Source organism: Piliocolobus tephrosceles, unplaced genomic scaffold, assembly GCF_002776525.5.
Source record: "Piliocolobus tephrosceles isolate RC106 unplaced genomic scaffold, ASM277652v3 unscaffolded_20, whole genome shotgun sequence".
In the NCBI taxonomy this organism is placed as follows: Eukaryota; Metazoa; Chordata; class Mammalia; order Primates; family Cercopithecidae; genus Piliocolobus; species Piliocolobus tephrosceles.
Genome location: NW_022302087.1, coordinates 2,758,940 through 2,779,960, shown reverse-complemented (window position 1 = coordinate 2,779,960; position 21,021 = coordinate 2,758,940). Strand labels below are relative to the sequence as shown.

Genomic DNA, 21,021 nt, shown 5'->3' with positions numbered 1-21,021 from the left:
GCAGTGGACTTAGTGGTACAAAGCAACAGCAGCTCCTATCTGAAAGTGACCTCACTGTCTGTGACCACCATCCTCTGCCTCCTGTGTGCATGGGGTCTTTATTTTCCCCCTTTGCCAAGTTGCACTTGGAACTCTGGATCTCTTTGAATTCCTACAAGTATTTGCTTATCCTAAAGCTCTAATAAGCAATACTGACTTGATTATTTCCTAAGAAGAGGGAAAAAAGGAAGATTGTACTAAACACCTTACCAACAGTAAGCACCTTACAAATCTGTAGCCATGTGTAGTCACTAAAGAGCTCCTTGGCTGTGTTGCTTCTAAAGAACACTCTCTTGCTTTTTCCTGCTTATTCTCTCACATCATGTGGCTCCTAAACATGACACAATTATTTCTTCTCTCTGAGTGTGTTCTCCACCTCAGCTCCTCTCTTCAGATTTATATTCCCAAATCCATCTCATTATCCTCACTTAACAGGTCCTACTGTTCTCACGGGGTACTTTAGCCCCCATCTGCTGTTCCTTGGGCATCTCTGAGATGGAGTGGTTTATTACAGTGCTTCTTTCTCCACCACCCCCATAATATGCTACTATTAGGAATTCTAATGGATGAAATGTGTTCTGTTGCTTACATCTCCTGCAGGGTTGCTGGCAGTCCCATTCTTACTCACTTGTTATACTTCTTAGATGAAAAGTACTATATGTACCCAAGCTCATCTACTGCTATTAAACAGAAAAAAACTGCATAACTAGGCCAACAGAGCAATGTGGTAATAAAGTCCCCTTTGGGTGGAATCCTGCAAAAACCCCTACGTGCTCGGGATCCAGGAAGCATCTAGGCTCTAACAACACCCTGCCCCCGGCTTTCTAACCATAGTCACTTCACTTCTTTGCTTCACGTTTCTTAAGTGTGAAGAGGAGATTCTGATGCTTTACCTGACTTAAGGCAGTAGGAATGAAATAATTACAGGCAGTCGAGTGAAATAATTACATATATTTTAACTACTTTAGAAATGCTTGCTGATCAAAGAAAATAGGAGTTTCACTTTGGGTGACCAATCATAATGGATTGCCTGGGACTGAGGGGTTTCACCAGGTGATATGGTTTGGCTGTGTCCCCACCAAAATCTCATCTTGTAGTTCCCCTAATCCCCACATGTCATGGGAGGGACTGGTGGGAGGTAATTTAACCATCGAGGTGGTAACCCTCATGCTGTTCTCATGACAGTAAGTTCTCATGAGATCTGATGGTTTTATAAGGGGCTTTCCCCTTTTTACTCACTCACTTCTCTTCCCACCACCATGTGAAGAAGGACGTGTTTGCTTCCCCTTCCACCAGGATTGTAAGTTTCCTGAGGTCACCCCAGCCATGCTGAATGGTGAGTCAATTAAATCTCTTTCCATTATAAATTACCCAGTCTTGGGTATGCCTTTATTAGCAGTGTGAGAACGGACTAATACACCAGGACATGAGATTTTCAAAGCTAAAACAGGAAACCTCCAGCGTAAACTGGACAAACTGGTTAACCTCGTTTTACCAATAACTTGGTTCTATGTTTAATATCAACTACTATTTTTCTCTTTAACTTGCCAACCATAAGCACCTACTTAGTTATCTCGAATATGTAAGGAGAATCTCGAATATGTAAGGGGATATTGGAAATTAAGAAACTAAATCCTTATCGTTGGGGAACTTAGAATTCAGAAGCAGTACACTGGGTCTTAGGTGAGCTTGAGTCTGCTAAACTAACTCATCATTTGAACCCCAGCCTGGAAATCAAAGCAAGCAAATCTTTAACTTCAATAACAAAAAAGAAACCAGGATCCTAGATTGTTTTGTAGCTGCCTACCTCCCTGAGGTGATTTAGAGGAAAAGCATAATACAGACAAAGTTTTATTTATTCAATGTCCCACCAATTTGAAAGTAAAAAAGTGTCTTCAGAGAGTACCATGTTGGCCCATTATTTTCTTTAGTTATTACATGCTACAGAACTAGTTCCAACAAACCCATGTGGTCATAAAGTAGTCTATATTCTTTTGCTCTTTCCTACCCAACCCCCAAAGAAACCATCAAACAGAATGATAGATAGGCAATTTCACCTGAATTCTTCAATCATTAGAAGGGGGGAAAAATCTTACTTCAGAAGTAAATACTGTATTTGGATATAAGAGGGCCTCTCAGTACAAAGCCAAAACTTTCTGTGGTCCAGAGTTTTGATACAGCACCTACTGCATGTATTTTTAGTATCTGTCATTCTAAAACCCTTTTTAAGTTACTGTGGGTACAGAGATGGATCACTTGCCCCTTCTGGGACAAAACACAGCAGCTGTTCAGCAATTGCACAGCAATGCCTCTCAAAGATTTAGGTGAAGAACTGGAAAACATTATTTCTGGTTGAAGTTAAAGAGAAATGTATTGATCTTCCTCGGATTTTTGCCAAGCTACCAAGCCAGGGACACATTCTTTTGAGTAAATCTTTAATGATTATAAGCTGGGGTTTGACAATTTCTCTTAAAAATAGAGTTTCTTGGTCTCTAAGCAAAATGCTTCAGTTCTATACCCTGGTACTGAGTCACAATTCAGCTGTGCCCCAAACTTCTGTAACTACTAAGAACTTTTAAAACCTTTACATAGAAATGACTATAAAATTGATATTCTAACCTTAGGGATGGCCTGGGGATGGTTTCTTTTCAAAGCAACCTTTGTCCTAGAAGATATGACGACAGATTCCAACATTTTTTCCAGCTTCCCTGTCCATCTTCACAGACTACTTTGTAGTCTACAAGTTGTAGACCAGGGACACAATGACTTTGATGGAGACACGTACACACATGGACTCAATTATTTTGGCGTTACAAATGAAATATAGGGTTTTAAGCGATAGCCTATTTTCACACCATGGCTCAAAGTCACATCTTTTATGAAAACTTCCCTTGTGTCCCTAGAAAGAGCCTCCTTTCTCTCCCCAGGACCTCTTTATAGTCTCTGTCACTTTGTATTACACTTTTTATATTTTTAGTCCCTCTACAGAGTATGCTTCTTGCCAGCAGTGAATGTTTCAGCTTTGGTTTTGGGCTTGTTCCTGCACGCGGCAAGGATTTGTTAAATGCATACCACGAGGCCTTGGAGACAGAGTCATTATTCTCATACTCCTCCATGTGACTAACTCCAGGTTAAGGATAGCCTTGCCCTACTCACTTGGCATCCTCCAAGTCTTCTGTTTTCTGGATGACATTGTTTTCATACTTCATTCTCCATTGCACCATTTCAGCATTGACTTTGGATAAGGTCCGGTGCAGCTCAGCCTTGACCTCTTGTTCTTCCTCATACTGCTCTCGTAGAAGGTCACAGTCACGCTGGGCCTTCTGCAGGGCATGGGCCAGGGCACTCTGGGACTGTAGGGAACACACATTAACAAAAAAGGCATGACCACCACAAACAATACAAGTCTTGAAAGTCAGATAATATTTTTTTAGGTAAGATTAACCTGCCACAAATTCAAGCTGAACCTGAACCTAGTAAGATAATACTAGGGAGAGAATTTGAGACAAGAGAAAGGATAGATAGTATCCAATTGCTGCCATTAAAAGAGGGAAGGGAATTCTATTTAGAGAAATGCCAGCTTGACTCTGTGGACTTAGGCCTGGAATTCTAGAAATAGTGGAGAATGCAAGGATAGCAAAGACAACATTCACTATCATTTAGGCAATAAGATTTATATTTAGCAATATATTAGACTCAGAGCTTGTTCAAACCAGAAAGAACCACTGAAATTTAGCCTTTTCATTCCACTGATGAAGAAAATAAAATCTTTTATTTCACACTGAAATCTCTAAAAACCTCAGCTCCTAATACTTCAAAATAGTACTACAGCCCAATAGAACTTCTGTAATGATGAAAATGTTCTCTATGTACACTGCCCAACATAGTAAACACCTAGCCACATGTGGCTACTGAACATTCAAAATATGCCTAGTACAATGTGTGATCAAAATCGAATTCATAATTTTATTTAACTTTAATATAAATTTAAATAGCTACCTGTAGTGTAGTAGAGGCTTCTATATGTATTGGACAGCCCTGCTGGGTTTAATAAACATTTTTATCATTTAAATGGTGATCTGGCTAACCTAGCAGCATCATTCCCCCGAGACAATCTAGTGTGGAAAGAACCAGGGTCCTGACGGGTCCTCATGGGTCCTTTATGCAAATTAGAAAAAAAAAAAAAGCACATTTTCAGGAAGATACAGCTCTGAGGGCACAAGGTTTAGTTAATGGCAGCCTCAGCCAGACCCCTCTGGGTGGTAAATGAGGAGCCACAATACACAATGACACGAAAAGGATGCAGGCTTTGGAATCAGATGAACCTGAGTTCAAACTGTGACCTCTCCTCTTGTTTAATTTTATTTTCCTTTAAAGGAAAAACTTTTAAAACCTTTATGTGGCATTTACATGGCATATATTTAATTATGGAAGTAAACAAGACAGACAAAATCCCTGCCCTAAAGAGCCCAAAAGAAATAAGGGGATACGCAAAATACACATGCAAATAAACTAATAAATAAAATTTCTAATAGCAGTAAAACAAATACAGCAGATAAGCATGATCTAGAATGTTTGGCTCCTTCTCATCATCCCCCTAAGACCTTGGGGAAGGGCCTTTAAGCAACGGGAAGGACAGTTATAAAAGTCCTAAGGCAGGAATGATGGTGCCTGGTTTAAGAGGCAGAAGGGAAGCCAGGGCAGCTGGGGGGAGTAAATGAGGGAAGCAGATGTAGGAATTAGGTCACAGAAGGATGCTGGAGCCAGATCGGGGGGCTTGTAGGCCAACTGGAAGTCACTGGGAAGGCAGCCAGAGAGATCTTCTAAAATATAACTCATTTCACTAGTGCTTAAGTTTCTTCACAGTATATCAGTATATCATAGTATATCATACACTAGGTGTATGACCTTGGACATGTTATTTTTCTTCTCAGAGCCTTGGTCTTTTCATATATAAGGATGCAATTCTATCTGCTTCATTTGACTGATATGAAGATTGAGATAACATGACAGAAGTATCTGGTACAATGTCTGATGCACAAACAATGATAAATTTTTAAATTTGTGTATAATATAGAAAATATGGAGAATCAAGGGAATAAAATGGTACAATATTTTAAAATAGACTCAACTACCTGCATTTTCAGAGTATATGCATTCATAGTATGGTCATGTACAAGTAAGATACTTTGGGGTCTTAGTAATAAGATGCTTTGAATATGAACTAAGAATTCATTTAAATATCAGGGCTCAAAGAATTCATATCTCATGTTGGTCACTATGCTTTCATCTTCCAGAATCACTTTCACTGGAGTCACCTTCTAGCAACATTATATACTCACAGGAAGAAATGACTAATTTCTATAATTTATTGACAATTTAAAAGTAATATTGAGCTAACCCAGTCCCACTTATTTTATTCTAGGCTTTCATTTAATTTCACTTTTTCATGAGCAGTTTCAGAATCAAATTCCAGAAAGCGCCTTGCTGCCCTTCTGTTCAAGTACTCACACAAGATGGAAACACACACTTTGCTTGCTCTAAATCTGCAAAGAAGCAATTTGAATCACCAAGGAAGATCCTTCAGTCATCAGGTTCTTCCTGGCATGGTTTTTCCCCCATAACTTGTAGGGCATTTTCCCTTCTTCTTTTATAAAACATCTTCAGGCTGATTCATCAAGCACTATTTTTTTTAAAAAAACACACAGTCAAGTAACAAGTGAGAAATAATAGATACATTACTTTGGTCTCCTTTTCCAACTGCCCTCTCAGTTCTTCAATCTGCCGAGTGAAGTTGCTCTTTTCCCTGGAAAGTTGGTTTATCAGAGCTTCCTTCTCTTCAAGCCTCCGCAGGAACTCGCCTACAGAAAGATTTCACAAAAGTACATAATTACAGTCTTCCTATCTATTGCCTCCTCCACTTGACTTACTGACTTTAAGGGTAGCCAGCATGACTTCTACCCACATATTTTTGATATTTAGGAAGGGTCTGAGAGTCCTATTATTCAGCAAAACCACAACAATTATCCTTTTCAGGACTCAGAAGGGAGTCCTAAAAATGAACTGATTTTTACTAATAAGTATGAATCAATAACAGATGATATTAGTTACTGTTTATTGAGAAACTTCTATGCTCTAGGTATTTAATGTATGTTATCTAGTTTAATTTTCATAACTCCTTGATAATGTAGGTATTATACTAACTATTTTGCAGAGGAGGAAACAGAGCAACTTAAATATGACTGAAACAGAAACATACACAGTTCATAATTGGTGAAGGTAGATTCAAATGAAGTTCTTAAAGACCACATTCTTCTATACCATATTCCCTTGTTTATTATATGTGACTTTGTACACTTCTGTTTGTATAATTTTTAGATAATTATAACTTTTATTACCTCATTTGTAAAATGAAGATAACAATAAAAGATTCTTAATGAAAACTAAATTAGTGTGAATGTGTTTTATAGACTGAACTGCTAAATAAATATTAGCAGTAGTCACTAAATGGTAGGAAATGTGACCACGAGAGGGAGAAATTGTATCATACTCTAGTCTATCGTTCCTGCTTAACTTATCCTATGAATTATAGTTGGGCCTTCCATATCTGTAAGTTCTGCTTTGTGGATTCAACTTACAAAGGTCCTCTACAGTTTAACTCAATTCTGACACTATCTTCCTAGAGACAGTGTCAGATACACACACACACACACACACACACACGTACAAGTATATATGTATATATATATACTTACACACATATAAATATGCACATACACACACATATATACACACCCATATGTACATGTATATATCTTATTATAAATCACAATATCACATACAATATTTTTAAAATCATATTTGTTAACGTCACTGCTGAGCTCATCAGAAAAGTCCAAGAATTGACAGCCATCAACCTAATGATGGCATATACATGTTTTCTAAAATATAATTTTTACCTAAAAGCTCCTATTTTGTTATTGGCAAGAAACATTGTCAGTTGCTTTCCCTGCAGTGACAGGTTTCCTTTGTTCATTTTTGAGAAATCATGTGCTAAACATGTGAATCTAAATAAGCCTAGTTTGTTTGCCAGTCATTCCTTCAAGTAAAAGTGATACTCCCTGAAAAAACTGCTAGCTCAGCTCGGAGCTTAATTACACATCTTACTCCAGTATGAAACAGGAGTTCTTCACGCATACTTCTTGTTTTGTCACACAGAATAGTAAAAATATATATACTCAAGAGTTGAGATGTAAAAAATTCATTTCTCCTGCTTCTTTAAGGACATCCTTAAGTGAAACTGACTTTTAAAAAACCTGTGAGTACATATTAGGGAATACAATTTTTACTAGTATGTTTTAGTGCTACTACCTTGACTTGTGATCAGGCTCCAGCAATTTTAATCATTGTTGCTTTTGCACCATCAATACAAATGGCAAAAGAATTTAAGTCGCAAATAGTATCTTAGTATTATACTAAAATAGCTTCAACCTCATAGACCCCCTACAGGCTCTTGAGAATCACTTGGCAGTGAAACAAACTTTAAGAGTATTTGGATGAAAATGTCTTGTGGCTTTTTTTTTTTTTTTTTTTTTGACAGAGTTTTACTCTTGTTGCCCAGGCTGGAGTGTACTGGTGCAATTTCGGCTCACCTCAACCTCCACCTCCCAGGTTCAAGCGATTCTCCTGCCTCAGCCTCCCATGTTGTTGTTGTTGCTGTTGGCGTTTTGTTTTTTGAGACAGAGTCTCACTCTGTCGCCCAGGCTGGAGTACAATGGTTACCTACAGCCTCCGCCTCCCAGGTTCAAGTGATTCTCCTGCCTCAGCCTCCCAAATAGCTGGGACTACAGGTGCCCGCCACCACACCTAGCTAATTTTTGTATTTTTTTGGTAGAGACAGAGTTTTGCCATGTTGGACAAGCTGGTCTCAAATTCTGTGCCTCAAGTGATCTGCCTACCTAGGCCTCCCAAAATTCTGTGATTACAGGCGTGAGCCACTATGCTGGTCCAAAAGCATCTTATTTAAAAAGATTCTGAAGAAATATAAATGCACTAGCTGGTTGAGACTAATATATCATGTATATTACAGAGCCAGTAGCCAGTTACTGTGGCTTAATTGATCACATTTACTATTGGTTTCCTCTGAAAGCAGAGAAAGCTGACAGGACAGGGCATGAGAAAGAAACTTTGGAGGTAACCACCAACAAAAACAACAAAAAAACAAAAAACAAAAACAAATAAACAATCTGGAGCATGGACCCAGTGAGGGGAGGATAGGCTTGATAAATTTGTACTTCAAATTTAACTTACACAAAAGCCAACCAAAAGGTAAAGTTAAAAAAAGGAAGAAAAAACTCCTGCAGCCTAAGCAGAATTATCATCTCAGACCCACTTTCATTTTACTCACTACCCACTCATTTCCTCGTCAAAAAAGTGAGTAGAAAATTAATGCCAATAACTAGGGGGAGACAGCCAATGTCTATCAAAACCGATTTTACACAGCACTTCCTTTAGGGCCAGACAACCAGGTATTCTCCAGTTTTGTGTCTGGACTGTGGAGCCTACATACCAACTAAATCCTAAATAGCACAGATCAAACTGGGGGCTTGGTAGCAAGGCCAGGTTTCACACACCCTGTGGTCAGTATAAGAAGAGTCCTATTCAGTGTCCTTAATAGAACCAAAAATACTTTCTTCTTCTAGATTTCCAGGTTTTTAGTTTTATCAACTAATTTTAATTTAGCCCTGACCCTAGATTTGGCATCTGGAAATAGAGGTGTCTACTGGAGGAACTGTGTTATATATAGCCCAAATGTGTTCATTCTCTTTTTAAAAGTGTATGCCACTTGGGCATCAAGAATACATTGTTAATTTTCATTGACCTAGGAATTCTATCTCTCAGAATATATTACTAAAACTGATTTCAGTTATAGATAAACATCTAGCCACATGCTGTTCATAGCAGAGAGGCAAGTCAAGTTGCAGACAAGGTTAGGTATAGTCAATCTCGATGAATTAGAAGCAGTCATTACAAATGACTGAGTATGCAAAATACAAAAGCTTATGATAAACTGAAAAAGAAAAACCCCCACTAGATTGTTACAATGTAATAGATTGGAAAAACAGAAAAAAAAAATCCATAGTGGTTGATAATAATGAATAAAGTATGGGACATTTTTTTACTTTTATTTATTAAATGTTTATGGAGGATCAATAAGTGCCAAGCAGTGTTCTAGATGATTGACATACATCAATGAACAAAGACCCTTGACCTCATGGAGCTTATATTCTGACAGATGGAGACAAACATATGTATTGTGTCAAATATGTAGTTTGTTTGAACTTAATAAATACCAAGAAAAGAGAAGCACTTGAGGAAATGAGTTGACAGTATTCAAATGTCACCTTCTCAACAGAGCCTATATCCTGACTTGCCCCAGATCTCTACTTGATTAACCCTTATCCCCAAGTCTTTCCAGTATTAATAAGGTGTTCCAGGCAGAGTAAATAGCTAGGGCAAGATTCCAAGGTAGAGTATGCCTGGGGTGTACAAAGCACAGCATAGAGGTGGATGTGGCCAATGTAGAATGAGAGAAGGGGCAAGTAGGAAAAGAGGTCAGAGAGAACGACGTCCAATCATGCAGGCCCAGGTAGCTGGCCGTACGGACCACTGCTTTTACTGGGTGTAAAGACAGATGTGTCTTTATACCCAGTAAAAGCAGTTATCCAAACATTTAAAATTCATTATCCAAACATTTAAAATTTCATTATCCAAACATTTAATTTTTTTTTAATTTAAATATTCAATGAGATAGAAATTGTAAAAATGTCATGACTAGTAGACTGTGGTTTGCCCCTCCCATCCTTTGATCTTGAGAGTTGCTTCTGCTGATGGCATATTATTATGATTTTCTACTTCTTGGAAGGGAACTAGGCAGGGGTTCCCAAGTGGCACAGAGGTAACACTTCCTAGACAAGAGGCATGTGTGTGGCAAAGCTGTCTCAGAGGCTGCATTCCTCCCCTAGGATCTTCAGATGCCCACCCAGCCTCAGTGCGTAGTTCATTATCTCAGTTGTGCCTCCATGAGTCTGCTGGGATTGAGAATTGCCTGTGAGTCAAGCAACATACTTACTTACCACTCTCACTCCACAGCTCTGTCTTTTGTGCTGCCAGGTCATTTGCCAACTGAGTCACCTTATCTAGCTTTGCATTTGCTTCATTCAAGCGCTCTTCATATAGAGTACAGAGTTTCTCAGCATTTGCCTGTGAGTTGAGAAAGAAGGGCTAGTCAGGGCTCACAGAGGATACTCTGAATCAGCTGCACAAAGGAGGAGGGGAAGAGTGGCTCTGGGGATCCGCACACTCTCTTCTGTAGTAAAGAGCTCAGCCAGCATTGGGAGATCACGTCTTCTGATTTTGGCAAGTACAACCAACTCTAGGGTCTGGACCCCAAGAAGCCTAAACTTTGCAGAGCACAGGTGTCACGGGAGACACCAAACTTCCTGGGTATTAGGATCCTTTCTAGAATTATTTACTTTTCTGGAGAAGGAAACATCAAACACGAATGAGGTACATGATCCTTTTCTGACAGTATATATTTAACTGTCTTTTCCACTAGAATATAACTTTCATGAGGGTAGAGATCCAGTTTAAAGATATACACCCTGTTGTCTAGAATAGTGCCTGGCACATATGAGAGCAATATGCAAGGGCGGAGGGGCAGAGGAAGGGGAAGGAAGAGAGGTAAGAGAGGGAAGGAGGAGGAAGAAAATCTAGAAGGCTGCCCAAGCAGGAGAGAAGAAAGTGGAGGATCTGAGCCACAACAGCCTAATAACCAAATGTGAGCTGCCAAGCAACTGTACCCTCCTGATCACTATGGCTACAATCTCAAGATGACCCTAACAGGGTTAACACTTCAATCCCCAAACCCAACTTCTCAGAATTGGCTTTTCGTGCCTGGAGAAAAAGATAGGACACTGGCCTTTGCACTTTCACCCGATTTAAGTAACCAATCGAATCGCCAGACTCTTGCCACACTCTGAGAACTCAGGCTAGCGGTTTTGAGACCCAAGATCCTCAAACAGGACTAAGAGCTGCCAAATGCAAGATGAGGTATCCCCTTTACATACAAATTAACTGTAGTTTGCATTCTTATTATTTATATAGTCAGAAACAGTAAAATTACATTGGTGGTGGACTTCCATGGTTCTACAGATTTTACATAGCTGTTTTAATGAAACTCATGTATAAATTATCTTTTTATAATATTTTTTTTGAGACAGAGGCTCACTCTATCACCCAGGCTGGTGTGCAATGGCACAATCTCGGCTCACTGTAACCTCCACCTCCTGGGTTCAAGCGATTCTCCTGCCTCAGCCCCCTGAGTAGGTGGGATTACAGGTGCATGCCACCATGCCTGGCTAATTTTTGTATTTTTAGTATAGATGGGGTTTCACTATTTTGGCCAGGCTGGTCTGGAACTCCTGATCTTGTGATCCGCCCACCTCAGCTTCCCAAAGTGCTAGGATTATAGGCGATCTTCAAATGCCTTCCATCTGCCCCATCCTTGGCGATGATGATGACACTATTAATGACAATAGCAGGAGCAATTAACATTTATTGGTTGCTTGTTACATACCCAGCTCTCTTCTGAGCTCTATGTTTTAAATCTCAATTAATACAGCAGCCCATGAGGCCTTTGTCTGTACAAAGAAAGTATGCTATGGAAATGGAAGAACTGGGAGACAAAGAAGAGATTATACCAATGAAATTTTGAGAAAACAGTGAGGTCTGGTGAGATGGTGAAAGCTGATGGTGAGCCTAATAGTTTCAATGTTAAACTAATTGTTATGATAGAGCAATGGCCAAAGGATCAGGAATGTTTCAAAGGTGATGCCTGGTTTAGTCCTCAGGAAAACTTTTGTACCAGCCAAAACCTTGGTCATCTCTAGCTGGAGCCTATGCTCTGTTGAAGATTGTTTCCTTCATGCTATGTTGCAGGACTTTTCCTCAGTTCAGCTAAAGATGGGGTTCTTTGTCCCCGGCCACAAAAATTCAGACTCATAGACAATTTGAATGATGAGTAAGACAGGGTTTTTGGGGGTGAAAAGGAAGAAAAGGGGGAAGCAGGGACTTTCCCAAGGCCAGAGTCCCTGCTTGAGCGCTTGCCACTCACAGCTTGAATCCCAGGTTCCACACAGGAAGAGGAGGGGCCAGGCTCCAACCCACAGCAAATGGCGTGAACTTTCCGAGGCTCCACTCCAGCGGGCAGGCTAGTTAGAGTTTCTCCAGGGACCCCCCCCCCACCTGGCTGTCTCAATTACTAATGGCTATTCTCTGAGACTATTGAATGATGTCTTCTTCTATCTCCAATGCGGTGTTATGTAGTTCCATTTCACAGATGTCCTACAGCACACCCAGGCTTGGTGTAAACAGACTTAACAGAGATTCAATGGCCAGTTTCTCGAACGATGCCATCAGCCTCACATAGGTTAGAGCATTAATGTTAAATGCCAGGCATGCTCAATTGTCCCCACTCTCCACTCCTAACTAGAAGAAAGCTACAGTAGTGATCAATGTGACAGTTTTTAGGTTGTCTGCATAGTTTCTAATTATATGTTGAATTTGTTTGCTCTCACTTCTGAAAATGACTTTGACAGTCAAAGTTGGCATGCTCATTTTTTTCCTCACAATATCTCTCAAAAGTTCATATTGCCTCTTTTTATAAATGAGAAAACTGAGCACCAGTAGAGGCTAAATAACTAGCCCAAATTTATACAGCTATTAAATGTCAGAATTGGAATTCGAACTGAAACTGTCTGTGCAGATGCACACACACACAGAAAATGTCAAATATTAGATTTCTAAGCATCTGTTGTATGAAGTGGTGATAAAGGAAATATTAAGAATTAATTGAATTGATGTCCTAGGTGGCCCAATTTGTCATGAATCCTGGGTTCCAGAGGAAAATGGATAAAAATAGGATGATTATGAAAACCATTTTTATCTTATGATGTCTCCAATAGTAAATGACCTGTTAACTGAGCCAGGAGGAACATATCCAGGTGTGAGAAATGGCATCTGTTTATGGCCCTGTATATGCTGTGCTATGCACCTGTTTGCTTAGGGTGAAAACGCACAGATCTCTGTAAGACAACTTAGTCAGTGGTGTGTGGAAATGGTAAGAAAAGGAGCCAAAGACTTCCCAGTTTTTCAAAAGAGGTCTCCATGTGGTGAAGGCCAGCTGGGCTGTGTGTATCTGTAGAGTGGGCAGCCCACTTGGACAGATAGAAAAGGCACTTGCCCTTAGGCATAGCTTCACATGGTAGGTATCCACATAGGCACTGCTAACCAATGGTATAATGTTTCCATATATAAAGTATTTTCATAAACAGGATCTGCAAAAAGACAATTAGATTGTTTATTTAAAAGTGGCCTATACGGGGATACAGCATGCAAAAGAGTTGTACCCTCAAAAGAATTTTTAATTTAAGCATTAAGGATAAGCGGTATGTTTTGATACCAGGGATGAGAAGGTTAATAGAATAAGGCACATTTATCTTATAGCTGATTCTTAAAATGATGCATAAAAATGCTGCCTCCCAGAAATGCAGGGACCAATGGGAATTCAAAATAATCAAGATAATTGTGAGATTTCCTATAAGTTCTAAATGGCCCTGAGCCTCTCTGTCAGCATAATATGCTTTTGAAAATGCTTCAGTCTCCACTGTACCACGGAGCATTGACATTCTCGCTATTATAATTCAGAAAATGATAAAGTAAACAATTCAAGGAACAGTTTAGCCTAATGTATATGCCTATGAGTGTTAACAGAAACAATTTATCATGCCAACAAATATTTAAAGCAGCAATAGGACATGCTCACCAACAGACATACACAGGATTTGGAATTGAAATTCATCTCTTCCATAGAAATGTGTGACCTTGGACAAGTCACTAAATCTATGAGCTCCAAGAGGCACATGTAAAAGTCGATGCTAGTAATTGAGTGCACAGACTCTACAAAGCACTGTAGTAAACATGGAAGTGAGACCTACTTTCTGCTTTCAGTGTCAGCAAAGTTAAAAGACTAGATAATGCATGAGTATAAAGAGGGACCCCAAAAGTGCTAATAGGAACTCAAAAACAGGTAAGTCTGTAATGCAGGAGGTTGAACTTGAGCATTCCAAAGAGAATAATTAGTTTGGAAAAGGCAGATCAGTGTAAAGATAAATATTTGGTGAAAGGCAAGCTGAAATGGAAGGTCCATGAAACAAAGCAATGGGATCTATAACTGGCAAGACAGGTTGACTCTGATCACAGGTTACAGTGTACCTTGAAAGCAGAAGTTTGGAGTCCATTTTTAAGCAGGGACATAATTCAATAAATCCATGCTTTATAAATATTCTGAATACTTTATAAATATTAAATTGGGCATATAAATATAGGATGGTTTGAAAAAAGAAAGACTAGAAGCAAAAATGATAATTTAGGAAACCACTGCAGTAATATACTTAAAAGGTAGAGAGACCTATATGGGAATGGGAATGGAAAACTATGAGGTGATAAAGACTGACCTGCTGCAATAATTGACTGAAAAGCAAATAGGGAGGCAAGAAGTGGTTGAGGCTTAGAACCTGAGTTATAAAAAGAAACCAGGTGCCAGTGACAGAGATGTTCAGAGGAAGTTCCAGCTTCAGGAGAAATAAAGACAGATGGCAGGGATTAAAAGAGTAAGGAGGTAGTGAGATACACACCTACTGCTAGAAAAAGCCTATATTCCCATGCATGGAACATTAAGAATCCTTCTGATGAGGGCTCACAAGAAGAGGAGAGCATAGAGAGAGAACTAATCTTCTTAGAGATTAGTTGGATGGCTGTGATTACCATGCTGATAGTAATATGGACAGTAAAGGCAATTCTACTGAGGTCTTAAATGGAAATGGGGAATATCCTACTGGAAACTGGAAGACAGAGCATCCTTATTACAAAGTTTCAAAGAACTTGACTGAACTACGCCCTAGTCCCTTGTGGAAGGCAGAATTTAAGAGTGATAAACTAGGATATTTGGTGGAAGAAATCCTTAAAGAAAGTATTCAGGGCTCCATGGCTTCTCTTGATTGTTTAAAACAAAATATGAAGAGAGAGAAATAAAGACGAAATGTATAATCAAAGAGAAGCAGAATTTAAAGATTTAGAAAATTCTCAGCCTGGTCAGATTGTGAAGAATAAAAAAGCATTTTCAGAAAAAAACAAAACACTAAGGATGTAGACAACCAAACATTTGATAAGGAAATTAGTGGGGGTAGAAAGAAGATAGGTGCTATTCATCAGGACGATGGAAGAATGATCCTGGAGGCATTTCTGAGACCTTTGTGGCTGTCCCACCCACACAGGCCCAGAAGGCCAGGGCCTTGATGGAAACATGATTTTAAGAGAGGATTCCTGTGAGACTTCAGAGCTTGCTGCCCCAGGCTGCCTCAAGTCTTTGCTTCCCACATGCTAGTGCAGTGCTCCTCTGCCACTCAGGCAGGCCCAGGTTCAGCTCAGGTCACCACTCTGGAAGGCACATGCTGTAAACCATAGCAGCATCCATACAGTGCTAACTCTGCAGGAGATATGGAAGCATAGCTCCTCCACCTAGATTTCAAAGGATATTTTGGAAAGGCTTGGGGTTCAGGCAGAGAATTGCCATGGAAGCAGGGCCACCACAGAGAGCTCCCACTATGGCAGTGATGGAACTGTGAGGGCAGAGCTGCCCCAAACACCCCAGACTTATAGAGCCACCAGCATGCAACACTAACCTAGGAGGAGTCACAAGCACCCAACTTCAATTCCTGAGAGCTCCTGTCAGGGGGGCAGTGCTATGTGGGGCCCTGGGGACCCAAACTCCACCTCAGTATGTCCAGAAGGTCAGACATGGAGTCAAAAAAGATTGTTCCCAACTTTCAAGATTTAATGTTGTTTGCTTTGTTTTATTTTGGGCTTTTCCCTTTGTTACCTCTTTTTTCTTTCCGATTTCTCTTTTTTAGGAATGGGAATGTCTATGCTATGCCTGTTCCACTATTTTATTGTGGAAACACATAACTTGTTTGATTTCACAAGCTCACAGCTGGAGGAGGAATTTGCCTCAAGATGAATCACGCCTTGAGTTTCACTCCTATATGATTTAGATGAGACTTTAGACTTTTGAGTTGACGCTGAAATGACTTAAGTCTTTAGAACCTGCTGAGGTAGAATGAATGTATTTTGCTTATGTGAAGGACATAAATTTGGGGGGCCAGAGGTAGAATGCTATGGACTGAATATGTCCCCTAAAATTCATATGATGAAACAATCGCCAGTGCGATAGTGTTAGGTGGGGCCTTTAGGAGGTGATGAAGTTATGAGGATGGGAGCCTTCATCAATGGGACTGGTACAAGGGAGCATCTGTCCCTTTCCCCTTTTTGCTCTTCTGCAATGTGAGGATGTAGCAAGAGGCACCATCTTAGAAGCAGAGAGACCTCACCAGACAATAAACCTGCTGCTACCTTGATCCTGGACTTTCCAGCCTCCAGAACTGTGAAAAATAAATTTCTATTATTTATAAATTACCCAGTCTGTGGTATTTTGTTATAGCAGCATGAATGGACTAAGACACACACACACACACAGAGAGAGAGAGAGAGAGAGAGAGAGACTGTTTCTTTCTACTCAGTATGGTATTTAAAAGGAATTAATTATTAAATATTTCAGAAACCACTCCATATCATTGGAGATATTCTACATTTTTCTGGCCATAGTCCAAGGAGATCAAGCTTTATTGTCAGGCCATGTCTTTTCCAGACTTTATAAAATCTGTTCACAAGGAGAGAAGGTTGCAGCAACTAGTCATTTGCTCTGCCTAATCTAAGGTAAAGCTCCTGTCAACTACCAGAAGACAGGGTCACTGATAGCGATGATCTCATAGTAACATTTGACATGACAGCTTGCAGCATATAGGCTAATGGGCTCAGTAAAGAAAGAACATGTGATGAACCTTTCTTATAGTACTGGCTGATTGAAAAGATGCCAGAGGACATGAGGGAGAAAAAGTCCCCTCCTCTCAGCAAAGCTGTTTGTGTACACCATTCATTCAGATAGGCTCCAGGAGTATCCAGGCCATCACTGAGGAGCACTCATAACAAAAGCCATTTTTCAAGAGAGACATAGATAATGGCCTCAGGTTTCCAGCTCACTTACTTGTGCCATCACTAAAAAAGTCCATAAGGAACACGGATTGGAATTCTGGTAAAACCAGAAGCCACTGTCAGGTCACATTCAGGTGATAGCTGTGTGACCTTAACAATGACCACTAAGGTCAGGCCTGATCTATTCCATCTGAAGAACTATATTATTCATTAGAAAATACACTGAGCCACTAAGCTGGCTTATTTTTCTTTTCCCTCCCCTCCCATTTCTTCCTCTCCCTACTTCCATGTTCAAAAGCCCATAAGGATGGATGGGAGTATTTACCTTAGCCCTTGTCATCTGCTCAATACGGGTCAGGAGGTCATCTACTTCTAGCTGCAAGTCACTCTTGTCTTTTTCCAGTTTCTGCTTGACCTGCTGTAGATTTTCTACCTGGCCCTCGAGCTCAGCCAGGCTGTCTGCATGTCTCTTCTTCAAAGATGCAGAAGTTGCCTCAAAGTGCAGCGTGGCCTCCTCCATGTCTCGACGCAGCTTCTGGAATTTGGTTTCCTGTTTCTTAGTTATTTCCAGCTGAGCCAAACTGGCTCCTCCTACCTCCTCCAGCCTCTCATTCAAGTCAGCCAGGTCTTGGGTGAGGTCAGCTCTCTCCTTTTCCATCTTGGCTCGAGTGGTCCTTTCAGCTTCTAGTTTCTCTTTCAAATCCTTTATTTGAGTCTGTAGCAAGAAATAATTTTGATTTTTACTAAGCACTTGTAGCAAGAGCTTTATTCTATTTTTTTTTTTTTTTTATCACAAAGCTAACATGAACCTTTTGGTTCCCAATTTATAACTAAAGAAAACAGAATACACAGAAGTTAAGTGATTTGCCCCAATTCAATACCAAGACCAGAAATCAAATTTGCAGTTCTGCCAAATTGCTCAGCCCCTGATGATGGGCAAGCTCATTAAATTATATACATGGAGGGGAAAGCTTAGTAAAGAGCACTTCCCAAAGAAACAGGAAAATATCTTTCATGTGACAAAAAAGTGTTTAAGAGCATTCATAAAAATTGGAATGGTAAATTTTATATACAAAAATCTTCCTCATCTGAAATTCGTTTATCTGATCTCAATTATCTAGGACTTGGGCAAAAATCTGATCAATACAATGAACATCTTCAAGTTCAAGCAATTTACTTGTAAGAAACAGCCTCAATTTGGCTGAGGCAGGAGAATGGCGGAAACCCGGGAGGCGGAGCTTGCAGTGAGCTGAGATCCGGCCACTGTACTCCAGCCTGGGCGACAGAGCGAGACTCCGTCTCAAAAAAAAAAAGGAACAGCCTCAATTTAATTTTTACACACAATTCTAAAAAACTTGGTTACTTGGTTTTCTAGTCTACAGGAGATTTCAAGGAAGAGATTTGAAATAACAAAGGAGAGTTGGTGAAGGAATGTGGACTACTAAAGTGAGTAGAGACACGGTATCATCAGAAGCAGGATTATTGGAAAAAGAAGTGATAACAACTCTCAGAGTCCCAAGCCCTTTTAGTACAGGTCAAATAGGTCTACAAATCCTGATAACATCACTGTATTACAGTACAACGAAGCCATTGATGTTACTATCATCACCTTAAGTAATTAGGCATAGATTAGGATGGGGAGAAAACAAGATAGAAACTGTTTTAGAATATGTTTTCCTTTCCATTAAATAAGACTACTGTGGCTTAGAAAAAACTAATTTCTAGATTGTATCAAATAAGTAGCCTACCAGTTCTATAGATGAGGTATGACAGAAAAGGTGCTTTAAAAAAAGTATGATTTCCACATTCAAGTAACCATGATCCTCTTCCAACTGGTTATCATGGGATCCAAGAAAATATTTATCCCAAATAATACCACCATTGAACCAAACATTTCTGAAATGTTTTGTCAGAAATAATATTTAGAGAACTTTTTGAGTCATCAAGGTAAGGAAATTTGTCTTCTGGATATATTGAAAAGTTTGTGGGTTTTTTAAATGTTTTTTTTTTTATTTTGGATAAAGTCAAGAGTCATTTGAAGACAAGCCTGATGAATATGATAACCACTTGGAGATTAATACCATGTCTGAAACTAAAATATGTTTACAAAACACTGAGATTGGTTTTCTTATTTGGTTCAACATATCTCAGAAGATAAATATCAGAAAGAGGTTCCAAAATTATTTTGAGTCATGGTTATATTACTAAGATATTTATTTAGCTCCAAAGGGAAATTATCCATCTAAATGTGTGTGTGTGCATCTGTGTGAAAAATTACTTTATAACATGGTCATATGCTATAAAACTCACATGGTCTAAAACTTATAAATAGCTATCCATTATCAAATAATGTTTTGAGGCCACAAGTACCTATATAACTTACTGATTTTCAATCGCCTTCTAATCACAAAGAATAATCATCATAAAAATTAAATTGCTAATTTGAATGCATACCATGGGTCAGGCACTGTGCTTACTACTTAAATATATTGTTGCATTTAATAATATGAGCTCAATGGTTGCCAGAAGGATTCATGAGTGAAAAAAAACAAGTTTTGGATTTTAGCACAATGCCTGGTTCACAGCAAGGATTCAACAAATTAGCTATTCATTTATATTATTCTTACAAGGAAATTTAAGCTTAAATCCATCTGTGGAATGCCACAATTTCCCTTCTTAACCACTGTTCCTTTCTGCCTCTGCCTGTGATTGGCTAAGGATATGAATACCTTGGCAGAGAATTTGTCATTGACCCACGAGTCATCACCCATGGATCTAAATATAAGTACACAGGCATATTTGATAATTGATTACCTGAAGCTCTTTAACCATCTTCTGAAGCTGAGCTACCAGGCCTTTCTCATTCTCCACTTTTGAATTCATCTGACTGTTTTCTAATTCTTTTCTGTTTAGAAGAAGATATCAAATACAATTGTTCAGAATAATAACATTTTGTTTAAAGTAGTTAGAATTGTAATATTCCTAACACAAAGAAAAGATAGACATTTGAGGTGATAGATATCCCAATTACCCTGATTTACTCATTGTACATTGTATACAGGTATCAAAATAGCACATGCACTCCAAAAACATGTACAATTATTATAAATCAATAAAAAACACAACCAGGCTTTAACCAAAAGTAAAAATACCATTTTGTTTAAATATTTTTTTAATTATAGATATAATACAATAATTCATTCTCATTTTAAAACTTCAATGATTATGCCTACATCTGAATTTTTCTTGGCTATGATACCTGATATGGTTTGTCTATGTCCACACCTGAATCTCATCTTGAATTTCCACATGTTGTAGGGGGGATCCAGTGGGAGGTAATTGAATCATGGGGGCATGTCTTTCCCATGCTGTTCTTGTGGTAGTGAATAAGTCTCACAAGATCTAATGGTGTTATAAAGAGGAGTTCTCCTGTACAAGTTCTCTCTTTTTGCCTGCACCATCCATTTTAGATGTGCCTTGCCTTCCACCATGATTGTGAGACCTCCCCAGCCATGTGGAACTGTAAGTTTGTTAAACCCTTTTTCTTGTATAAATCACCCAGTCTCGGGTAACTCTCTATCAGCAGTGTGAAAATGGACTAATATAGTAAATTGGTACCAGTAGGTGGGGCATTGATGAAAAGATACCCGAAAATGTGGAAGCGACTTTGGAACTGGGTAACAGGCAGAGGTTGGAACAGTTTGGAGGGCTCAGAAGAAGAAAGAAAAATGGGGGAAAGTTTGGAACTCCCTAGAGATTTGCTGAATAGCTTCAACCAAAATGCTGATAATGAAATGGATAATGAAATCGTAG

The 21,021-nt window shown here is 39.2% G+C and overlaps 1 protein-coding gene across 1 annotated transcript in view; it reads right to left on the bottom strand.

Moving 5' to 3' along the window:
- LOC113225271 (myosin-15-like) overlaps positions 1–21,021 on the bottom strand; it is a 142,999-nt gene that overhangs the window by 29,775 nt on the left and 92,203 nt on the right. The window contains 5 exon segments of the mRNA XM_026456880.2: positions 3,196–3,392; positions 5,782–5,900; positions 10,176–10,302; positions 17,534–17,923; positions 20,023–20,113. Of these exon segments, the coding sequence (XP_026312665.1) occupies positions 3,196–3,392; positions 5,782–5,900; positions 10,176–10,302; positions 17,534–17,923; positions 20,023–20,113 (924 nt within the window).